Genomic DNA, 23279 nt, shown 5'->3' on the forward strand with positions numbered 1-23279 from the left:
ATCTGTCTGCCTTCAGCCTTACATAATACGGTTTACAATGTAAAAGGTTGATTTATCACCAGTCTGAGTATTAAGATCAGCTAACATCTGTCTGCCTTCAGCCTTACATAATACGGTTTACAATGTAAAAGGTTGATTTATCACCAGTCTGAGTATTAAGATCAGCTAACATCTGTCTGCCTTCAGCCTTACATAATACGGTTTACAATGTAAAAGGTTGATTTATCACCAGTCTGAGTATTAAGATCAGCTAACATCTGTCTGCCTTCAGCCTTACATAATACGGTTTACAATGTAAAAGGTTGCGGTAACCGTTTTCTTAAAAAGAGCACAGAGCAACCGACTGCAAATAGAATATGCTTTCTGATGAGCCAAATGAATACCCCACAAACAATACTTCACAATCATGCTTTATTCTGGTTGATTTAAAAATCAAATAAAAATTGAATAGAAGGTTAACCTGTTTTAACAGCACTCACACAAGCAGTACATTGTCCTCTTCTCCAGACTAGATGTATTCCACTTTCTTCATTTTAGGAAATGAAACGATACTTTTTCTTTACATTTCTGTCACTTCATCGTAATTAAATATAATTTATTGGTTTTAACTTCAAACAAAAACTTCATTGATTGTCAACACAAATTCTAGCTTAGCACCAGTACAATAAAACTGTACTTTTGCTTGTTAAAATACTGTTTGCAATAAGGGGAGAAAAAGAAACATCTCAGGAAGGATAAAGGGATCCTGAATTGTACATTTCAAATGAAGCACCAACCATACAAAGCAATTTTTCATAAATTGTTTGTCAGATACACAAGAGGTCAAATATATTAATGACTATTAAATTAAGCACAAACAACAGTGTAAATAAAACACACGCCACATAGCACGATGGAGTCCGCCCATAGCCCCATGAGGAGGGATTAGCAAGGCGCAGTAAAACAATACCTATCCTATCCCTCCTGTGAGTCACTCTTATGCAGCAAAGTGAAGGGTGGCAGTCAGAACAGAGGACGTTGGCCTCCCCAGACGCTATGTGGCACTTCTATTCCCACTCCCATCATCTGGTAAGCAGGAGGAGGGAAGAAAACTACAGGGACACCTTTCCATCTGTTGAGATCTGTAAACAAGTATTAATTCTCAACTAAATCAATCCATGATCTGAGGGTAAGAAGCCTACAGGTAGATGCTTGGTGAAATCATGTGCACTGCAAAATGAAAGACAAAAGAAAAGTAACACAAATCGAATGGCCAGATAGCCATTAGCAAACTTGAGAGTGCTGTGTGGTTGAAATGCATTACTGTGGTTCTATGGTTCTGTTAGCTGGGCAGATTGTGTGCCTGTGTGTGTGGGTCCGTGGTCTCTTCTCTGTGGGTCTCTGGGTCTCCCATTTTAACAGAGGAACCATCTGGCCCTGGGGCCTTCCTGCCACTGTTAGCTGGCCTGGCTGTAAGCCTTTTAGCTGCACGCAAGAGTTCACCGAGATAAAAGCCTTGGATTATCTCCCACCCAAAAATATTATCTTTCCTTCAGGAACAAACAAACTGAACAAAACCACAAAAATAAAATCCTAAACATAATCCATCCCTTGCCACACGAATACATTAATACCAAATGCGATCACTCTCATGGCAAGATATACATATAGTACCATATACATACAGAATCATAAAAAAGATCGTTCCAGAATATTTCTTGGGTCCTGAAAAATACCTACAGATTGGAACCTGAAATCTGCTCTCCAGCACCGAGCACCCACACCCATCCTCAAGGTGGTGCTGCCTTGACCCCCATTTCTCCTCAATGTGGAAGTCCCAGGTCATTAGTGAGGTGTGTTCTTCCCAGTGGTGTAGACCAGTGGAGGCTGCTGAGGGGAGGACGGCTCATAATAATGGCCGGTAACGGAGCAAATGGAATGGCATTAAACACATGTAAACCATGTGTTTGATGCATTTGATACCATTCCACAAATTCCACTCCAGCCTTTATCACGAGCACATAGTCCCCAATTAAGGTGCCACCAGCCTCCTGTGGCGTAGACATTGTTTGGTATTACCATACCACAACCACCATTACAACGGCTGCAGCCTCCCAACATAGTTAATTTTAATCTGCTGCTTGCGGGAGGTTAGGGTGAGACTGAGGACGTGTAAGGGAACAGTTGGGATGTGTGAGGGGCTGTGAGAGAGCAGGGGGGGCTACCGACTGCAGGGCGTGGCTGTATCCATCCTGTCCCCTTCCTCCTCCTCCTCGTCCTCCTGTAGGATGTGAATGGAGGAACCCAGCAGTCCCTGGAGCTCCGGGACACAGCGGACCAGCTCCACCGGCCCCTCTCCCTCTTCCTGAGGCTGTGCAGAGGCTGTGCTCACCTGGCTGACAGACACCTGCCTACACATCTCTGTTCGCGACAGGCTCACCACCTCCAAGTGCGGGTACCGCGCCCGGAATATCCGGGAAGACATCTTCAGCCGCTTCAGGACGTCCGTCAACAGGAACCAATTGCAAAAGCTGTCAGGGACAAACGTAGGGTTGGTATTAGAACTAGCTGAGCCTATCCAACAAGCTGATTGCTGAAGAGCGGTTTGAAGGATTTCAAAAGGTGCTTCGGGGTTTAAAATAGTAAGGAACGAAAAGCACTGGATTATGGGTGGAAAAGCTGGGACTGTGTGTGTGAATGATTGTGTTGACAGGTGATTTTCTGCTCTGGTGTTGACTCACCCCTGGGTTAATGACACTTGGACATGGTAACAGGGTAAGAGGGGCTCCGAAGAGAACTCAAACATGAGACAGTCCCTATCAGAGTCTCTCTCCTTCCTTCCCTCGTCCTCCTCCTCCACCCGCTGAGAGAGCAGGAAGTCCCAGCATGCCTCCTGGCCATTCTCTGAAAATGTAGTGATGTGAGCTCAGGACGGCCAGGAGAACTTGATTCACCTTTGTTCTAAGGACAATAAGCCTCTTGTTTCACCATGGGCTTAAGGCTCCCCCTAGTGGACTGTCCTGTTCATACCAACCACACTACGCATTCTAATCACGGCATATACAAGTCATAGCACAGATAAGAGTGGATACATAGCAGTGGATGCAGAGGTCAATGGTGAGGAAAAGAAACCAATCAAACTAAGGCTTTTTACCAAACACGGAGCTGCTGTAGAAGTCCCATGGCAGACTGGGGTCCTGGTCACTTCTCCCCTCCAGGTCTGTGAAGTATTCTGAAACAAAGCAGATCCAGGGTCAGATTAAAACTCCACCAAGCACTCCTCTGTGATGTTCAGAAAAGGACAGACTGATGTGTGTCGCAGGGGTCACAAGTGATGATGACAGGTTAGAGTACCTTTGAGGAAGGTCTTCATGCTGGGGCTCTGGGCCAGTTTGACCGCCGTCTGTCCGGAGTAGGTAGCCAGGGTGGGGTCAGCCCCGTGGTTCAGCAGCATCCACAGCTCAGGTAGGTTATCACTGGCTACTGCGTCATGGATGGGCCTGAAAATATACAATAACACGTGTTACTTTTCTCATTTCATCAACATACATATCAACAGCATTACAACGGATCTCATATAAGCCAAGCGTGAATGTCCAGAATGAAAGTCCTTTATTGCAGGCATAACCATTCAGCTCAGGAGTGTATGGCATACAATATGCTCTCCAAGTCCGAGCCCTTATTAAGTGTTCAGAAATCATTAGACGCCCACCGTGTTCCGTCCTGGGCGCTGCAATTGACGTCGGCCCCGTGTTTCAGCAGCACCTGGACGATGTGGCTCCAGCCTCGAGAGCACGCCTCGTGGAGAGCCGTGTAACCTGCGTTGTCACGCCGATTGACCTCCCGCACATCTTTTTCCAGACAGTAGAGCACCACGTCCTGCAGGAGGGACAGCAGGGGTTTAACATCACAATATATAATACAATATATATATATTATATGTAAATAACACTGGTCTTTTCCTGCTAGCACTGACTGATCCATTTTTTGTTGTTGATTTGATTTTATTATTATATTGTCCTGTATCTTCAGGATGCCCAGCACACTTGGACTTATAAGACACTCTATTTGCTGTGGCAAAAATAAATAAATGAAGTCTATTTATGTTCACGTACACTACATGGCCAAAGGTATGTGGACACCTGCTGGTCGAACATCTCATTCTAAAATCATGGGCGTTAATATGGAATTGGTCCCCACTTTGCAGCTTTAACAGCCTCCACTCTTCTGGGAAGGCTTTCCACTAGATGTTGGAACATTGCTGAGGGGACTTGTTTCCATTCAGCCACAGAACATTAATGAGGTCGGGCACTGATGTTGGGCGATTATGCCTGGCTTGTTACAATTCATCCCAAAGGTGTTCGATGGGGTTGAGGTCAGGGCTCTGTGCAGACCAGTCAAGTTCTTTCACACCAATCTTGACAAACGATTTCTGTATGGACCTCACTTTGTGCACGGGAGCATTGTCATGCTGAAACAGGAAAAGGCCTTCCCAAAATTGTTGCCACAATGTTGGAAGCACAGAATCGTCTAGAATGTCATTGTATGCTGTAGTGTTAATATTTCCCTATACTGTAAATAAAGGGCCTAGCCCAAACCATGAAAAACAGCCCCATACCATTGTTCCTCTACCAAACTTACAGTTGGCACTATGCATTCGGGCAGGTAGCGTTATACTGGCATCTGCCAAACCCAGATTCGTCCGTCGCAGTGCCAGATGGTGAAGCGTGATTTATCACTACAGAGCTTTACACCACTCCAGCCGTGTGGCTGAAATAGCCAAATCTACTAATTTGATGGGGTGTCCACAGTCTTTTGGCCATGTAGTGTATAACATACTGATTTTGCTGATAACTATTTAATTGAAAATGTCTTTACTATTGATGACTGTGATATATAGTATAACTAGCTATCTTAAGATGAGTACACTAACTAACTGTAAGTCACTCTAGATAAGAGCGCCTGCTAAATTGTTCAAATGTAAATGTAATGTGTGATAAACTGAAACATCATTGGGTTAGGGTCTGGTATGGGGTATGGGGCCCACCACACCGGAGTAATGGTAGGGCGAAATGCGCTGAGGATGAATGCAGGCAGGTGATTGGGTGGAGCAGTAGAGCAGTACCAGGTAGCCCAATCGGGCAGCTCTTTGTAGCAGAGTCTCCCCGGCGTTCTTGTTGACAATGAGCCGGCGAACCTCTGGAGGAACAGGTCTGCTAGGGGGAGACTCTGGTACCCCTCCCCTCCCTGAGGTCCCCTTCTTACTGGCTGGAGGGGAGGACGAGCACTTAGGGGTAGCCTGGAGGCCTGCTGGTTTCTTAGCGTCGGGGCTGTCGTCATCCGTTGCCACAGAGGCAGGGCGCTTTCCCAAGCTGCAACGTTTGGTCTTGAGCTGCTTAAAAAAATAAACATTTTGCAGGGTAATGAGAAAGTAATGTGTGATGGAGAGTCACAGCAAGGACGAATGGCCTCACACTCTGCGCTGGAGGAAATCAGCTGCCAGAGCACAAAAAAATGTAATATGTTGTAGTAACGATTTGCGCCACAAGGGGGAACCATGAGCTAAGCCTTTAGGCTCATCACAGCACACTAAATCTCACAACAAGGATCTATTTGGCAGGAAACACAAAGTTCAGACCTATGGCCTCTGCGATGGATGCCGCTGAACTTCCTACCTTCTTGGGCTCATCTGTGTCACTCAAGTGCTTGCTCTTGAACTTCCTCTTCCCAGAGGGTTTGTCGCTGGGCTCTGGGGAGGCCTCTCTCTCCGGGCGCCGCACCGACCCTGAGCGGGTGAACGAGGGCCTCCTGGGATCAGGCTCTGGGCTGGTGCCACAGCAGGTCAGAGTGGCACTGAGGCGTGGGTACATGGCAGCCGTCAAATCTACAGAAACACAGCAAATATTTACTCAATGGTTCTAAGCAGTGTATTGGATGTTATTTAAACATGTTGTGTACCGACAGACTAATATGAAGCTACAAGACAAGAAAACAATGAGACCAGAACCAAAGCCCCATCACATTAAACATGCCTTCCATCTCTCCTGAAGTGTGCCATGCTAAATAAACGGTGGGTTAACAGCACTTTAAGGATATATGGATGTTTTAACATAATACGCTGCAAATAGTGGGAAGCTCCTGCATACGAAACCAGTTACACTGTATACAGTTCTATTCAGTCATTCAACTCGTACCAACTTTGCCTTGTGTAAGGCCCACTGTGATATTAACCACATCCAGACAAACCTGCAGCTGCTTCTATTTGTTCCATTTCCAGGTGAACAGTACCTGATTCAGATTGAGTGCCCTGCCTGGTGGTGACAGATCTCTCCTCCCCCTCTCCGTCTCCATCCCTGTCCTTCCCCGTGATGTACTCCCCATTCTGGTATTTCCTGTTCCGGCAGCGGGACCGTTTCTTGTGTTTGAGGGCGTCTCCCTCAGTGCTGGGGGCGGGTCTGGCCTTGCCCTGGGCTGCCTTCTCAGGCAGGGGGTTGGTGCGCGGTCTGCCCCTGGGCCGGCGGGCAGGCTGGAGAGGAGGGGCTGTAGGGGAGTGGGGGAGATTTGGGGGAGGTGGAGGAGCAAAGCCCCAGTCGTCCAGCCAAGCCTCATCACCCCTCCGTCGGCCCCTCCTCAGCCTGGGGGTGGAGCTCTCTGAGCACGCTGGCTCCTTATTGGGTCTTGCAGGGCTGCTGAAGGGGACTGGGGTCTCAGAGCACTGGGGACTGGGGAGAGGACTGCTCCCATTACCTGTGAAACCTACTTCGAAACCTACTGCAAAACAACGTGGGCAGAGGAATCATAATAAAGGATTTGTGATTAGATCTTTGGCTGATGTAGTATGTGAAGTTCTAATCTATCAGAAGAGACAGAAATACCTGGTTTGTTGTGAGCACTCTGCTTGTTATCAGTGGTGCTGGTCTTCTCCCTGCTAGTGTTCTCTCCCTCCTCCCTGTGTGGGGATGGTTCAGCCAGCGACAGACTGTGCTCCAGTACAGGTGCACATGGCTTCTTCTGTGGCAACACACAAGGGACAGAGTGAGAGCACTAAATGGGCCATTCAGGCAATTGCTCGTAAAGCTTTGATGGTAACGGAGAGCATATGGACTGTATAAGCACTGAATTGCCTTTGTATTTCAATCAGTATACTTTAATCATAATACAGACAGGTAAGTTGATGGGTGGTTGATATTTCACATATTTTTTCCAATTCTGCTTCATTATAAATGCGGACAAATGTGTCAAGTGTGTGAATGTAATACCCGTCTTTCTTTGTTCAACCAACAAAACAGAATAATGTCATTGTACAACACATAATCAAAACAACACACCTTGATGGAATTGTAAATATTACAAAAGCAGAATAACAACTTACCTTTTTGGGACGTGGTTCTTTCTTAACTGGAGTGGTCTCTTGGCCTGGCTTTTTCTTCACTGGCACTACAGCCTTCTTTGAAGGGTCCAGTGATGACTTTTCCTTTGCCGGCTTCCTTGGGCTAGGGGGCTTCTTCTGTTTGGTGAAGGCAGCTATTGGTTTGGTGGGAGACTCCTCTTTAGTTCCATTGGTCTTCTTCTCCACCTCGGCTAACCCTGCACACTGGCCAGTGAGGATGGATAGGGCAATCCCCTCCAATTTAGCACGGGGATCGAGACCAGCAGGGGCCATATTCTCCTCCTTCACCGTTCCTCCCTCCAACTCCTGGGCTAATTTGCTGTCCATCCTGTTTCTGTTAGCTGAACCACTACTTCCAAAGACCTGTATCTCTTTTCCACCTGCCTGCTCCCCCAGTTTAACATGTTTCTCAGAGCTCTTTTCTCTGCACTCAGAGACACCCGTTTTCTCAAGTTTGTTCATAACTTGTGTGGAATACCCTTTAGAGGAAAGTGTCTCTTTGTTCTCCACAGATCTGATAGGTGGACATCCAAAGGCAGCAGTCTGACGGAACAATGTGTCCTGGCCCATTGTGTGGGAGCTCACCACAGCCTTTCTGGATGCCATAGGCGATAGATGGCAGTATCCCTCGCCAGTCAATGCAGTGTTCTCTAGAGCTTTTTGCTTCACTATGGACTCAAGGTTGGACAGCGGGGACATTCTGGACAGGCTTTGATGGGCACTCTGAAATTTGGGACCTTCTGAACCTGTGGCCCCCTTGACTTTGGGAGTCCCTTGACTGATCTTTCTCTGAACAGAAGCACCTTGGTAAGGAAGAAGTGGTGGTTGCTGCCATAATGGCTTGACGACAGTGAGGGAGTATGGGATTGCTGCTTTGACACTTGCAGATTTCTGATAAGAGTGTGAGTTGGTAGAGCCGGGCAGAGCTGTGGAGAAAGCTCCCTTAAAGGGACAGCTTTCTGTTACAGCTGGGCTGGTACTGTTAGGGTGCTTGATACCATGAACGTGCTGGTTGCTCTTTGTCATGAACAATGCCTTCTTTCCCCTTGTGGCCAGGTGTTCCCCTTGGTCAATGATAGAGATAGTCTCTTGTCTAGCGAAAGTCTGGAACTCGTCCTCAAAGGACCCCTTCCCATCTTTGCTACGTAGGGTGGAAGCAAGTATGGGGCTGGCCACACCTACATAGGTTCCTGGGAGGTTATTAATAGGGCCTTGAGAGCAACCTTTGACCCAGGATGATTTGGGTTCCAAACCCTGGTGATTTAGGGGCCTGCTGCTCTGCTTCTGATAAGCCCCATTTCTGTGGGTGTCGGGTAGGATTGGGTATGGCCTCTTTGGATGGAGGGCAACTTTCTGACATGCCTCGTTATGGAGATGCTCTGTGGTGGCAACTGTGTTTGGGGGGTCTTTGACCGCTTTTGGCCTCTTCGACTTGGCGGACAGGTCGAGGGGCACGTCCCTTGCTTCAGTCGGGCAAGTGACCGCATGGTCCTTAGCAGCAGACGAAGCCTTCAGTTTTAGAAAGCCTACAGATGTCTTGTCTGCACTGCGGTGCGAAGGGCCTTTCTCCACATGGTTCAGCAGCCTGCCCTGAGTGGTGATGCTGGCCAGTGAAGGGCCACAGCAGATGGCAGCGGTGGGAGACAATGTGAAGCGGGTTGGTGGGGCAGAGCCTAATGCTGGGAGAGTGATAGTGGGAGAGGCCACCACTGAGGCGATGGAGGATTTCTGCTCCCCTCCAGCTTTGGAGCTCTTGCTACTGGACGTCGACTTACATTTGAGTTTGTGTGTTGCGGTGGGTGTTTTCTTTTCAAGCGCTGGACTTCGACCCACTGAGAAGTGATATGGATAGGTCCGCAGCAGTGGTGCCACGCCAGCAGCTGCGCTTTGTGGTTGACTCCCCTTCTGAAACTGGCTGCCTGTGGCTTCTCGCAATGCTGCGATCTGACCCAATGCGGGTGGAAGAGTGATTTTGCAGAGTGGGGATGAAAAGTTAGTGGAGGGAAGAAAAGCAACAGGCGGGCCTGGTTTAAATAGTGTTGAGCACTGAAAACCAGCTGGAAGACCAATCACTGGCTGGGTCTGAGTATGTGGTTTCTTATTGGACATCACACTGCTGTGACTTGGGTTAACTAGGTCCTCAGGGCTGTTCTTTGTACCACACGGCCACTGATGTGTGGGAACGACCCCAGCACCATCAGCCTTGGGTTTAGGGACCTCTGATCTCTTCTTGTCGGCTCTCTTGTCAGAGCTAATGAGGGGAGGGCCTGACGTTGGAGCATTGTTGTGTTCTTGCGGGGGATGGACAACTGGGCAATGGTTGAAGTTGCTAGGGTCTGAACAGACGTTGATCTGCGTTTTACAGTCTGTTGCTGTGGTGGTCTTATTTGGCTGACTGAGGGGCACATCTCCTCTGAGCTCAGGGGGCAGCGTCTGAGGGGGATTCCCCACCATGCTCGCAGACACTTTAATGGGAGCACCGATCTCTCGGCTCACCGTGCCTCCATCCCCTACATTCATTGGAGTGGGATCCACCTAGATAACAAGAAAGGTACATAAAGCCCATGTTCACTGCTCATGCATATATCTCTCAGGTAAAGCACCATAGCATAATCTGTGAAGCGTACAGCTCACTCAGTCAGTGATCAGGCACAACAATTACCTGCATATGCGTTTCCTTAACACAACATTTCTTAGGTGTAGTTGACCTCAGGTCTGCAGCAAGGTCTTCCTCTGTATAGGATGCTATGCTGTTGAATGAGCATATTTTCATTAACATAAAACAAAGCTGTAACTGCATTAGATTATAAAAAACAATGTCAAACATTCTGGAAAAGAGACAATTGTACAGATATTGCATTAATTTTCATCATGGTAACATTGGCTAATACAACCGAAACTGGTCAAAATGGCTGATTATTTTTAGCTCATGAGTCTTGTCATAGGAGAGGTTAGAAAAATATTAGTAACCTTGTAGTGTTGTGAAACCGTTTAGCCAGCCTACTGCTAACACTACCAAATATTCATAAAAGTAGTACACATTTATGTTAAGTTGGCACATTTAGGCTAGACATAATTGTTTAACGATTTTCGGGGGATTTGTTGAGAAAGTGCTTGATTGTTTTCTATGTGTAAAGGCTTGCACATGCATCACACTCAATGTGGATGTAGCGTTCGTCTGCCGATCATTCAGCGCATTTAGGGACCACCCGCTGTAGACGTCTGACTGCCGACACTGAACACACTCGATTCGCAAATTACATTCAGAGGTGCTAAGTACTCTCAGCCAGCAAACACTATTGGTGTGTCTCAGCCCAAAGAGAAGCTTGATGACGAGAGATGTCACTGTCCTCAGTGTCACACTCCAGGAAGGCTTGGATGTTGAAGTAAAAATATATGTTATATATTACTTTACTTTTTTTACTCTTTGGTATGTTATTCTTATAAAGAAAAATGCAATATTGGTACAAGGCATATTTGCCAATAACTTTCACTTACTCTATATTTATATTTTGTAGTTGAGCTATGAGTAGGCCTATTTGCATGGACATAAAGAACATTGGTGTTGATGGTTTGCCCTCGACTCGGGCCGGGATGATACCAGTATCATAAAACGTGTTAGTATCGAGGAAACAAAACAACGAAGCAGATTTGACTTCTTTAGGAGAACAGCCCTAATGTTGGAAACAAACATCATTATGTTGTCATCCAGAGTGATATGTATTTATTTTCCAAGCTACCGCACACAATATTTAAATAAAGTGGTTTTTATTTTTTTTAATTCCATGGAAAAAATATTGCGATACTGGTATCGTCACAACCCTACTCTTAGCCAAGGGAAATTGGCACATATTGCTTTAAAGATGGAAACCATATTTTATGACATCTCTCACAGTTCTCCTTAGTGTTGAACGGATGGACTCGGTCAGTGCTGACCAAGTCATGCATGCTGCAGCACAGTGGACTGTCTGAGACCACAGAGAGAAGAATAAACATGGGAAGCAGGTGGCGGTAGCATTCTGAAATCCCTATACCAAACTCATTCAAGCGGCCTCAACCCTCAACCCATTTCCAGCTCATTTAAGAAATCAATCCAAGAGTCAATGGGAAGAGTACCTGAGGAATAACGTCATATAGTGTAATTCAAATTCTTAACTACAGATACTCTATTATCAAGAATGAATCCTACAGTTGATACATCTCAAAGCAAGGGAGAGTAAAGAAGACTCAAAATGCAAGTCTAGCTTCTGTATCCCTGCCATGATGCCCACATTCCAAAGTAAAGAGAGCAGTTAGCAATGACATCTCATCAGATAGGCCAGGAGACTATAACAAGGGCCATATACATCAAAACTATGAAATAACACATATGGAATCATGTAGAAACCAAAAAAGTGTTAAACAAATCTAAATATATTTTAGATTCTTCAAAGTAGCCACTCTTTGCTTTGATGACAGCTTTGCACACTATTGGCATTCTCTCAACCAACTTCACCTGGAATGCTTTTCCAACAGTCTTGAAGGACTGGGCACTTGTTGTCTGTTTTTCCTTCACTCTGCAGTCCAACTCATCCCAAACCATCTCAATTGGGTTGAGGTCGGGTGATTGTGGAGGCAGGTCATCTGATGCAGCACTCCATCACTCTCCTTCTTGGTCAAATAGCCCTTACATAGCCTGGAGGGGTGTTGGGTCATTGTCCTGTTGAAAAACAAATGATAGCCCCACTAAGCGCAAACCAGATGGGATGGCGTTACGTTGCAGAATGCTGTGGCAGCCATGCCAGTTGAGTGTGCCTTGAATTCTAAATAAATCACTGAGTGTCACTAGCAAAGCACCACCTTGCCATCACACATCTTCGTCCATGCTTCACGGTGGGAACCACACATGCAGAGATAATCCGTTCACCTACTCTGCGTCTCAGAAAGACACGGCAGTTGGAAACAAAAATCTTACATTTGGACTCATCAGACCAAAGGACAGATTTCCACCGGTCTAATGTCCATTGCTCGTGTTTCTCTTCTTCTTATTGGTGTCCTTTAGTAGTGGTTTATTTGCAGCAAATCAACCATGAAGGCATGATTCATGCAGTCTCCCCTGAACAGTTGATGTTCAGATGTGTCTGTTACTTGAACTACATTAAGCATTTATTTGGGCTGCAATTTCAGAGGCTGGTAACTCTAATTAACTTATCCTTTGCAGGAAAGGTAACTCTGGATCTTCCTTTTCCTGTGGTGGTCCTCATGAGAGTCAGTTTCGCCATTGCGCTTGATGTTTTTTTGCGTCTGCACTTGAAGAAACCTTCAAAGCTCTTGAAGTTTTCCATATTGACTGACCTTCATGTCTTAAAGTAATGATGGACTGTCGTTTCGTTTTGCTTATTTGAGCTGTTCTTGCCATAATATGGACTTGGTATTTTACCAAATAGGGCTATCTTCTGTATACCACCCCTACCTTGTCACAACACAACTGATTTGCCTAAAACGCATTACGAAGGAAATAAATTCCACAAATTAACACCTGTTAATTGAAATGCATTCCAAGTGACTACATCATGAAGCTGGAGAATGACAAGAGTATGCAAAGCTGTCATCAAGGCAAAGGATGGCTACTTTGAAGAATCTCTAATCTAAAATATATTTTGATTTGTTTAACACTTTTTTGGTTACTACATGATTCCATATGTGTTATTTCAGTTTTGATGTCTTCACTATTATCCTACAATGTAGAAAATAGTACAAATAAAGAAAAACCCTTGAATGAGTAGGTGTGTCCAAACTTTTAACTGGTACTGTAAGTATTCCCACCCGAGTCAATACTTTGTATACTGAACAAAAATATTTACTCAACATGCAACAATTTCAACGATTTTACTGAGTTATAGTTCATATAAGGAAATCAGTCAATTGAAAAAAATTTATTTGCCCATAATCTATGGATTTCACGAGACTGGGAATACAGATATGCATCTATTGGTCACAGATACCAGATACCATGGATCAGAAAACCAGTCAGTATCTGGTGTAACCACCATTTGTCTCATGCAGCTCGACACATCTCCTTCACATAGAGTTGATCAGGCTGTTGATTTTGGCCTGTGGAATATTGTCCTACTCCTCTTCAATGGCTGTGCGAAGTTGCTGGATATCCAGAGCATCCCAAACATGGTATATAGGTGACATGTCGAGTATGGCGAGTATGCAGGTCAGGTAAGAACTGGGACATTTTCAGCTTCCAGAAATTGTGTACAGATCCTTGCAACATGGGGCTGTGCATTATCATGCTGAAACATGAGTTGATGGCAGCGGATGAATGGCACGACAATGGCCCTCAGAATCTCGTCACGATATCTCTGTGCATTAAAATTGTCATCAATAAAATGCAAATGTGTTGTGCCCATACCATAACCCCACCATGGGGCACTCTATTCACAACGTTGACATCAGCAAACTGCTCACCCACACAAGCCATACATGTAGTCTGCAGTTGTGAGGCCGGTTGGACGTGCTGCCAAATTCTCTAAAATTACGGAGGTGGCTTATGGTAGAGAAATGAGCATTCAATTCTCTGGCGACAGCTCTGGTGGACATTCCTGCAGTCAGCATGCCAATAGCACGCTCGCTCAAAACTTGAGACGTCTGTGGCATTGTGTTGTGTGACAAAACTACAAAATATGCTTTTTGCACATTTTGGAAAATGTCAGGGATCTTTTATTTCAGCTCATGAAACATGGGACCAACACTTTGCATGTTGTGTTCATATTTTTGTTCAGTTTACATACACTGAGTGTACAAAAGATTAAGAAACACTTGCTCTTTCCATGACATAGACTGACCAGGTCAAACTAGGATCCCTTATTGAGGTCACTAGTTAAATCCACTTCAAATCAGTGTAGACGAAGGGCAGGAGACAGGCTAACGAATGATTTTCAAGCATTGAGACATGGACTGTGTATGTGTGCCATTCAGAGGGTGAACGGCAAGACAAAAGATTGAAGTGCCTTTGATTGGGGTATGGTAGCAGGTGCCAGGCGCACCAGTTTGAATGTGTCAAGAACTGCAACGCTACTAGGTTTTTCATGCTAAACAGTTTCCTGTGTGTATCAAGAATGGTCCACCACCCAAAGGACATACAGGCAACCCAACTGTGGGAAGCATTGGAGTCAACATGGACAACCATCCCTGTGGAACGCTTGACAACTTGTAGAGTCCATGCCCTGATGAATCGAGGCTGTTCTGAGGGCAAAAGAGAGGGTGCAACTAAATATTACAAAGGTGTTTTTAATGTTTTGCATACTCAGTGTATATTTTGTACCCAATAAAGAAAATCTATTACGGGTCAACATGTAAATATTTCTCCCAGGTTTGATCAAAGCTCATAATTATTGATCTGACTGACTTTTAATTTCGCCTGCCTCTTTGCAATCATGTACAGATTTTTTTTCCTGTTACAGTGGGGCAAAAAGTATTTAGTCAGCCACTCATTGTGCAAGTTCTCGCACTTAAAAAGATGAGAGAGGCCTGTAATTTTCATCATAGGTACACTTCAACTATGACAGACAAAATGAGAAAAAAAATCCAGAAAATCACATTGTAGGATTGTTAATGAATTTATTTGCAAATGATGGTGGAAAATAAGTATTTGGTCAATAACAAAAGTTTATCTCAATACTTTGTTATATACTCTTTGTTGGCAATGACAGAGGTCAAACGTTTTCTGTAACTCTTCACAAGGTTTCCACACACTGTTGCTGGTATTTTGGCCCATTCCTCCATGTAGATCTCCTCTAAAGCAGTGATGTTTTGGGGCTGTTGCTGGGCAACACAGACTTTCAACTCCCTCCAAAGATTTTCTATGGGGTTGAGATCTGGAGACTGGCTAGGCCACTCCAGGACCTTGAAATGCTTCTTACAAAGCCACTCCTTCGTTGCCCAAGCGGTGTGTTTGGGATCATTGTCATGCTGAAAGACCCAGCCACGTTTCATCTTCAATGCCCTTGCTGATGGAAGGAGGTTTTCACTCAAAATCTCACGATACATGGCCCCATTCATTCTTTCCTTTACACGGATCAGTCGTCCTGGTCCCTTTGCAGAAAAACAGCCCCAAAGCATGATGTTTCCACCCCCATGCTTCACAGTCGGTATGGTGTTCTTTGGATGCAACTCAGCATTCTTTGTCCTCCAAACACGACGAGTTGAGTTTTTACCAAAAAGTTGTATTTTGGTTTCATCTGACCATATGACATTCTCCCAATCTTCTTCTGGATCATCCAAATGCTCTCTAACAAACTTCAGACAGGCCTGGACATGTACTGGCTTAAGCAGGGGGACACGTCTGGCACTGCAGGATTTGAGTCCCTGGCGGCGTAGTGTGTTACTGATGGTAGGCTTTGTTACTTTGGTCCCAGCTCTCTGCAGATCATTCACTAGGTCCCCCCGTGTGGTTCTGGGATTTTTGCTCACCGTTCTTGTGATCATTTTGACCCCACGGGGTGAGATCTTGCGTGGAGCCCCAGATCGAGGGAGATTATCAGTGGTCTTGTATGTCTTCAATTTCCTAATAATTGCTCCCACAGTTGATTTCTTCAAACCAAGCTGCTTACCTATTGCAGATTCAGTCTTCCCAGCCTGGTGCAGGTCTACAATTTTGTTTCTGGTGTCCTTTGACAGCTCTTTGGTCTTGGCCATAGTGGAGTTTGGAGTGTGACTGTTTGAGGTTGTGGACAGGTGTCTTTAATACTGATTACAAGTTCAAACAGTTGCCATTAATACAGGTAACGAGTGGAGGACAGAGGAACCTCTTAAAGAATAAGTTACAAGTCTGTGAGAGCCAGAAATGTTGCTTGTTTGTAGGTGACCAAATACTTATTTTCCACCATAATTTGCAAATAAATAAATAAAAAATCCTACAATGTGATTTTCTGGATTTTTTTTCTCATTTTGTCTGTCATAGTTGAAGTGTACCTATGATGAAAATTACAGGCCTCTCTCATATTTTGAAGTGGGAGAACTTGCACAATTGGTGGCTGACTAAATACTTTTTTGCCCCACTGTATGTGTGCAATTATGCAAATTACACCAAAAAATGTTACCACTACATAACTGATATTAATACAGAATCATAAGTAATATTCTAACAATTCATGTGAATGTGATAAAATTATAATCTGTGTGCTCCATTGATGTCTGTTTGTTCGGACACCAATGAACAGTAATGCCTCCCCCAACCCCTCCTTCTGGACCGCCCTAAAACTCAAACCCTGGATGTAAGTATCATATGCACCCACAATCATATGAATCTTGTAGTATTCCTAAATAATGGCACCTTAATGAATATATCTGCCAGAAAGCAACACTTCAAATGCTTTCAGACATCCAGTCAACATACCCTGCGAGGAAAGGTGAGCCACCCCACCCGACAATTAAATGAGACGACTACAAATGGGTCCGTTTATAACTATCCACCAGCAAATATGAGAGCAATGCATCGAGGTGTTAAGATCACTGTAGTTGCCGAAACATACCCGTAACGTAAAACGTGAGTGACAGCCGAGGTAGGCTATGTCTCTCCGCTGAAGTCGGCAAACATGGGCTGGATATAGCTGCAAGTACATAACTGAATATGAGAGGCTTCTGCATTCATTATCGCATAACATCATGTTGCTACTTGCTAATACTGCTAGTTTGTCTTTGTGCTACAGTTAAATCGTCTCATCTGCTGAGTATCCAACTGGAATGCTATGGATGTATTTGATAAACATATATTGTGTCAGTCATGCTGGCAAAACAAAGTCACATCTGTCCCAACTATAATGAGGTGGCTATCCCAGAGTCAATCGGATACGTCTAAAAGAGGAGTCAAATAATCTCCCTCGGACTCCAGACTAGTTACTTGCTCCCGGTCAATGGACTGCACAGCCCTCATGCAGAAAAGAGACGCATCCGTGTGTCAAATCTATATGCTTTTGGTGATGCAGAAAATACAGTCGACGAGCGGGGTCGTTTTATTCCACTAGTTCAACTAATCGAGAAATTGGTTCAATCTCTATAAAAACAACATATTCACGCAAAAACTCGGGGCATCCCACTCGCCCAAAGAGATGGAGATCATAAAAGGAAAGGCCGACACTATTGCCTCTCAGGTGAACAGTCAAAACAAATACACATGATCAAAATGGAACCAAATGTATCCTTGATTTTTGAAGCGAGAATTATGCGATAGCAACCAGCATAATAGGCTACAAAGCATGCATTTCCAATATCTACAACGAAACCACTGACTCGAGAATGTATTTTGCCATACTTACATCGTTCATCCGCACTTGCACGATACCCTACTTGCACAATGTGGACAACTACCGTCACATAATCTTGCCAACATCAATCGATAGCCAAATATCACGGAACAAACATTCCAAACTCCAATTACCATATTATTTAATCAATCCATAGACCACGAGGTACAGTGTCCATGACGTATTTTACTGATAAATAACATAATTGAAGAAACGAGGTAAAGATATAATGTTGGACTGTGTTGAATAGACTGAAATTGATTGTATGAGGGATACATTGCACTTTAGCTGACTGTTTCCTTTGCTCATTTTCTGACGAAAAGTATTTCAGAACTAACAGAGGGTAGGGCAACAATCTACACAGAACTTGTAGATGGATACTGTAATGTGCACCATACACAATAAGGAAAACCAAATGTAACTCAGGTTCAAAATACCACGAAAAAATGTCAGATCGCTGCGCAGCAAAGTCTCCGCGAAGCCAGTATTGGTCTGCATTACACAGTGCTATGCATGTTTAGACAGGCTACTGTATTTATCTCCGGCCGTGCGACACAAAATGTTGATTTGACTGTCTTTCATCGGCCCTTACCGAACCGCTTCTGTGTTCAAAGACATGCATGAGTCCGACCCGAACCGAGTCGTCTCGTCCCCGATACTGAATAATTCGAAGGGTACTTAGCAAGCAAGATAACGATGTCAAATGGCACAAACAATTACAAACCCGTTCGTCCAGGGTGTAAATGAACAGTATATATCGCGGCTCCGGCGAGAATCAAGTCTTTCGTTCTTGTAGGTTGCTGTTCACTAATCTCGACGGTTTTCGGTTCTGAAAGTCCGGGAGGTTTTGTCAAGACAGTCCGTACCGTATCTCGGTCTACGGTCTGGTGGGAGAGAAGGGGCAGAAGGTGGACTGATAGTCTGGGATTTGTAGTGTTTGGCTACCCACGCGCAAACTATACAAATCCTGTGGTGGGAGGAGTACAGACTGCAAGTACCAGCATGCAACGAAGTACTCCAGCCGCTCAAGGGGAAAGGGGGATCGCAGCGGTGCGCTAAACTGAAAAAGCTTACCGAAGTAACAAAGTGAAAATTGACATTTTCATCATAAAGACACCGATTTATAATGAATGAATGCAGGAATAACAATCATTCATAATCCAATGAATGGAAGTACCCCTGCGGATGGTTGCTTTATGGACTAAAGAGGGCCAACAAAAAAAAGTGAGAGGTATTGGTTCAAAGGAATTAACACGAGGGGGCCGAGATCCTGTCGGGTGTGTGAAGGGGAAATACTCACATTTCACGGTTTAGTTATGTTATGGAGTCCCCATCATTATCATACTGTAGCCTTTATGGATTTGATGTATGGTCAAAGAATATAGCCTTGTTGTAGGCGGCAGAAATCTATTTGGACAGACTTTCATATAAAACATAAAACATTACATTTTGACGAGAAGAATTAGGAAAAATATGACCACACTATATTATCACCCCTCGAGGCCCAGTTGTACACGCCCTGCTTACACTACTTAACAATGCACATTGCCCCTCACTGCCTCTCCTTTGACAACCAGGCCTCCAATCAACTTGTACTTCAAACATCCAAACACTGACCTTGATCAATGCCCTGAATTACAACCCCCTTTCTCACCTATTCCAGGCATCCACCTTAAATTTCAATCCCCTCCCCAATCATAATCTTAAATGACTGATATCCAGAAATGCACAATTTCCCCATCTCACACATCTGTCTCCCCTCCCCTATATCACTTGGTACTGTTTCCTGTATGTTTATTTACCTGGTCTCTCCCCCATTCTCTTTACATTGACCTTTGCTGTCCTCCCAACTCCTCCACTTCTTTAATGCCACTGTCCCTTCCTTCTCAAATTCATTCATACAGTCACAGCACAGCCTATAGGGCCTTTAGTCCCTCTTTGCCCCGTCTTGCATGGTTATTCATTTCTTCATCACTGTGCTGATAGCTTTATCTGTTAGACAAACATTGTGAGATCAAAATATATTTCTGAGGATGAATGGTTCGATTAAATTCACACTGTGCTTCATGACTGAAACAGGGAAAATTCCAAATATACACTGTGTGTACAAAACATTAGCAACAACTGCTCTTTCCATGACATAGACTGACCAGGTGAATCCAGGTGAAAACTATGATCCCTTATTGATGTCCCCTGTTAAATCCACTTCAATCAGTGTAGATGAAGGGGAGGAAACAGGTTAAATGAGGATTTTTAAGCTTTGAGAAAATTGAGACATGGATTGTGTATGTGTGCCATTCAAAGGGTGAATGGGCAAGACAAAATATTTAGGTGACTTTGAACAGGGCATGGTAATAGGTGCCATGCGCACAGGTTTGTTTGTCAAGAACTGCAACGCTGCTGAGATTTTCATGCTCAACAGTTTGCCGCGTGTATCAAGAATGGTCCACCACCCAACTTGACACAACTGTGGGAACCATTCGAGTCAACCTGGGCCAGCATCCCCGTGGAATGCTTTCGACACCTTGTTGATTCCATGCCTGATGTATTGAGGCTGTTCTGAAGAATGTGTTCTTAATGTTTTGTACACTCAGTGTATATGGCAAACTCTTTCTTTACATCACTCAAGAGTACTCAAATAACACAAGGGTGATTTCCTTTAGAGGTGCATCACATTTTATCATTTCAGTCTGACCCAATCTGACCCTTCATAAACGTGCAATAGGCCTACATTTATCCTGCTATAGGCTATTTCCTTCTGTTGGTCTCACTGATTTCTAGACAGCCATGGACATCAATTTCTAGGTTGTAGGCCATGCAAGACAGTGTCATTCTAGAAATATACTACAGAAGGTGAGATGACTCACTGGTTTTTGTTTTTTTAAATGTGCATGTGTTGAGTAATTCTACCTTTATCTTATATAATATTGGCACTGTGTCCCGCATGAAGGCCTTTTAACTGAGAATTATCATGACGATCAATATATCTGCATAAAATAAGACTGAGACATGCTTGATGTTTTAGAAGTGTATCAGCCAAGATATTATTATTTCAACACATAAAGTGACCTTACACGTTTCTATGACAAAATATTATGTTAATAAGTACTCAACTCATAAGCCTTTACAGGTGGTAATTAACAATGAACAACACATATATGAAGTAAACTAAAAGTTTTGGAGCATTGATTAATTGTTTTCATAGAGTTGTAAAGAATGCTGAGGTAAAATAGGTGTGAATGATCAAGGTTCAACCAATATAACACTGATTGCAAGTTTCAACGAGTGTCAGGTTATCTGGATACATCTTACCATTAATTTGAACAGGCACCTGTCCTAAAAAAATACATTGGAATGTTTGGAGATTTGGGAGATTTAATAAGGCGGAGAACCTATAAGTTGAATTACCTTGCAAGGTCAAAATGGTTAGAGACAGGTCTCGAAGCCTGGGTTGTTAATGCAGAATAAACATAATAGCCGAGCCCAAAACATTCAGCAGCCCACTCGCTCTTACAGTTGATATCTAGAGAAAAGCCTTTGGCACATGGCTTATAACAATTTCGTCTATCTAGAATCAGGCCGGCGCGGGACTCTTACCTGCATCATAGCTTATGCAGGTAAAAACGAAGTAACCATCTGGAATAGAATATCACCGATTTGTGAATATAATATAAATTCCGTTATAGCAAATGTCTAAATATCAGGTAGTCTAAATGATGATGGAAGTAAACATTTATGTTGGTTGTTTAACAATGACCTATTTCTTCACTGTCTCCCGGCCGCAGCCGTTGCAGCAGTGATGCACCCCCATCGGACGGACACACGTTCGTCTTTCAACTATTTCGCAGGCTTCATCTCGGTGAAGATATCTTTCGGTGTGTAGGATAATTTGCCCATTTCCCAACACCGTTCACTCGCGAACAGCAGTGAGTGCTGCATGTCGGCGGTCAGCCTAATATTGACATATAGCCAAATATCAAAATAGGACAAATATACACGTCACACCGCCCGAGCTACATAATAACACGCCTGATTTTGAATGTGCCTTCCTATAAGCGGAACCAGGTTGTCGACAGTGTTCACATTGCATTGTGTCGGAGCGGGGGTTACCCAGAGACCTCAACGACAGAGCGAAAGCAATCCCGGTAGTGACCGGCTGCTCGGGGCTTCTCCAGTTATCGACGAGTTTTAGTCCCTGCCACTACCAGCGGACGTTTGAAGCTATAGGTTCAAACAACTTAAATACAGTGGATTACAGTATTCCAGTTTAAATTTGACTGGTGATCAAAACAATCACACTTAAAACAGCAAGTTCACAGTGAATGAAGCCACAGTGTTTTGTTGAAGGCCTTGTGAAAATGACCGTCGTTCCCTTTCAAAACGGGGCTTCGGCTACTTTGAGTACATTTGGTCGATTTGTGGAATATTCTAACGCCTTATCCAAACAACCTAGGCCAGGGATACTGCCCCTATAGAGTAGGCCTAAGGCATGTCCTGTCACGTCTGAGTTCGCGGTTGCCATTACCTGGTATAATGTTTACGACGATAATGGAGTAAATCATCCTAGCCTATACCATGGAGGCAGAGAACAAGTTGGAGACGATGCTCTGAGTTGGCAGGTTGAGGATGCCACTGAGGTGTTAACTCATGGCAGATGGACAATAATATTATAATAAAATACAGTGTGAAACTAGAATTCACTTTATATGTTTCAAGGGATGCCTTAGCAAAATATAATATGGACCACTGCCTACTGAGACAGGATTTCACCCCAAGAAACATGTGACATGTTTATCATGACACTTGAAGACGTCTTTACATTACCAATTGCACACCTTGAATACCTTTAGACAGGTTTGTTATGGTCTGTACATGTATTTACAAACTTTACTGTACACAATTACTGCCAGCAAAGTTTGGGAGAGTTGACTGTTGCCCTCCATGGCGTAGTACCCTGCCCCCCTTAATGCCCCCTGCTCGCCAGTACGCCTTTGTTATTAATCGCATGGTATCGCACCGCCTTACCTTGCGCTCCAAACTGCCCTCACAAAGCTTGCAAATAGAGCCTTTCACACCGCGACAAGTGATTGCTTGAGAATTGGGGACTTCTGTAGGTGTCACTAATATGAATTTTTGGTAGAATAATTCCGGAGTGAAATTTTGACTTCTCCTCGCGATCTTCCCTCATCGCCCGTTTTCAGAACGCAGCAGCTGGAGATGAAAATCGCGCACACTGGGTCCTAGCGCCGACAGAGGCCTAGAGGTGCATAACAGGTGGTGACCGTAGTCGAGCCTTTTATTATATAATTGTTAATTCCTTTTCAAAACATTGACATCTTTGGAATCATTCTTTTCCAATAACGAATAGGTCTACCACTACAGCCGAACTCTGGTGGCCAAAGTGGTGTTTTGGTCGCATGCTTCCAAGTGTGGGTTTTTCTGAACCATCACTAGATAGCTGATAGAGTGGTAGTCAAATTACAAATATGACAATCGTACTTGTAATATGATGTCATATCATATTATCATATTCCTATATAATATTTGGCTACTGGATATTTCTTCCTGAAAATGATATGTACATTAGGAAAGTTACTAAACTATAACAATACAATAAT

General features: G+C 44.1%; 1 protein-coding gene across 8 annotated transcripts in view; it reads right to left on the reverse strand.

The window, feature by feature from the left end:
* Positions 1–394: 394 nt before the first annotated feature.
* The window catches only part of LOC110504930 (BCL-6 corepressor-like protein 1), a 29517-nt gene continuing 6632 nt past the window's right edge, over positions 395–23279 (reverse strand). For 2 of the 8 annotated variants that reach the window (XM_036969908.1, XM_036969914.1), the window contains exons 4-14: positions 10032–10119; positions 7352–9904; positions 6855–6990; positions 6268–6750; positions 5655–5863; positions 5105–5374; positions 3692–3858; positions 3334–3479; positions 3134–3211; positions 2721–2883; positions 395–2510 (exon numbers count right to left, since the gene is read on the reverse strand). In XM_036969908.1, coding sequence (XP_036825803.1) covers positions 2201–2510; positions 2721–2883; positions 3134–3211; positions 3334–3479; positions 3692–3858; positions 5105–5374; positions 5655–5863; positions 6268–6750; positions 6855–6990; positions 7352–9904; positions 10032–10119 — 4603 coding nt within the window. In that variant the 3' untranslated portion in view covers positions 395–2200. Of the gene's footprint in view, positions 2511–2720; positions 2884–3133; positions 3212–3333; positions 3480–3691; positions 3859–5104; positions 5375–5654; positions 5864–6267; positions 6751–6854; positions 6991–7351; positions 9905–10031; positions 10120–18385; positions 18550–22686; positions 22884–23279 lie in introns of those variants that run through there. The other 6 variants (XM_036969912.1, XM_036969913.1, XM_036969911.1 and 3 more) reach the window with 6 other exon arrangements.

Source organism: Oncorhynchus mykiss, chromosome 31 (genome assembly GCF_013265735.2).
Source record: "Oncorhynchus mykiss isolate Arlee chromosome 31, USDA_OmykA_1.1, whole genome shotgun sequence".
Classification (NCBI taxonomy): Eukaryota; Metazoa; Chordata; class Actinopteri; order Salmoniformes; family Salmonidae; genus Oncorhynchus; species Oncorhynchus mykiss.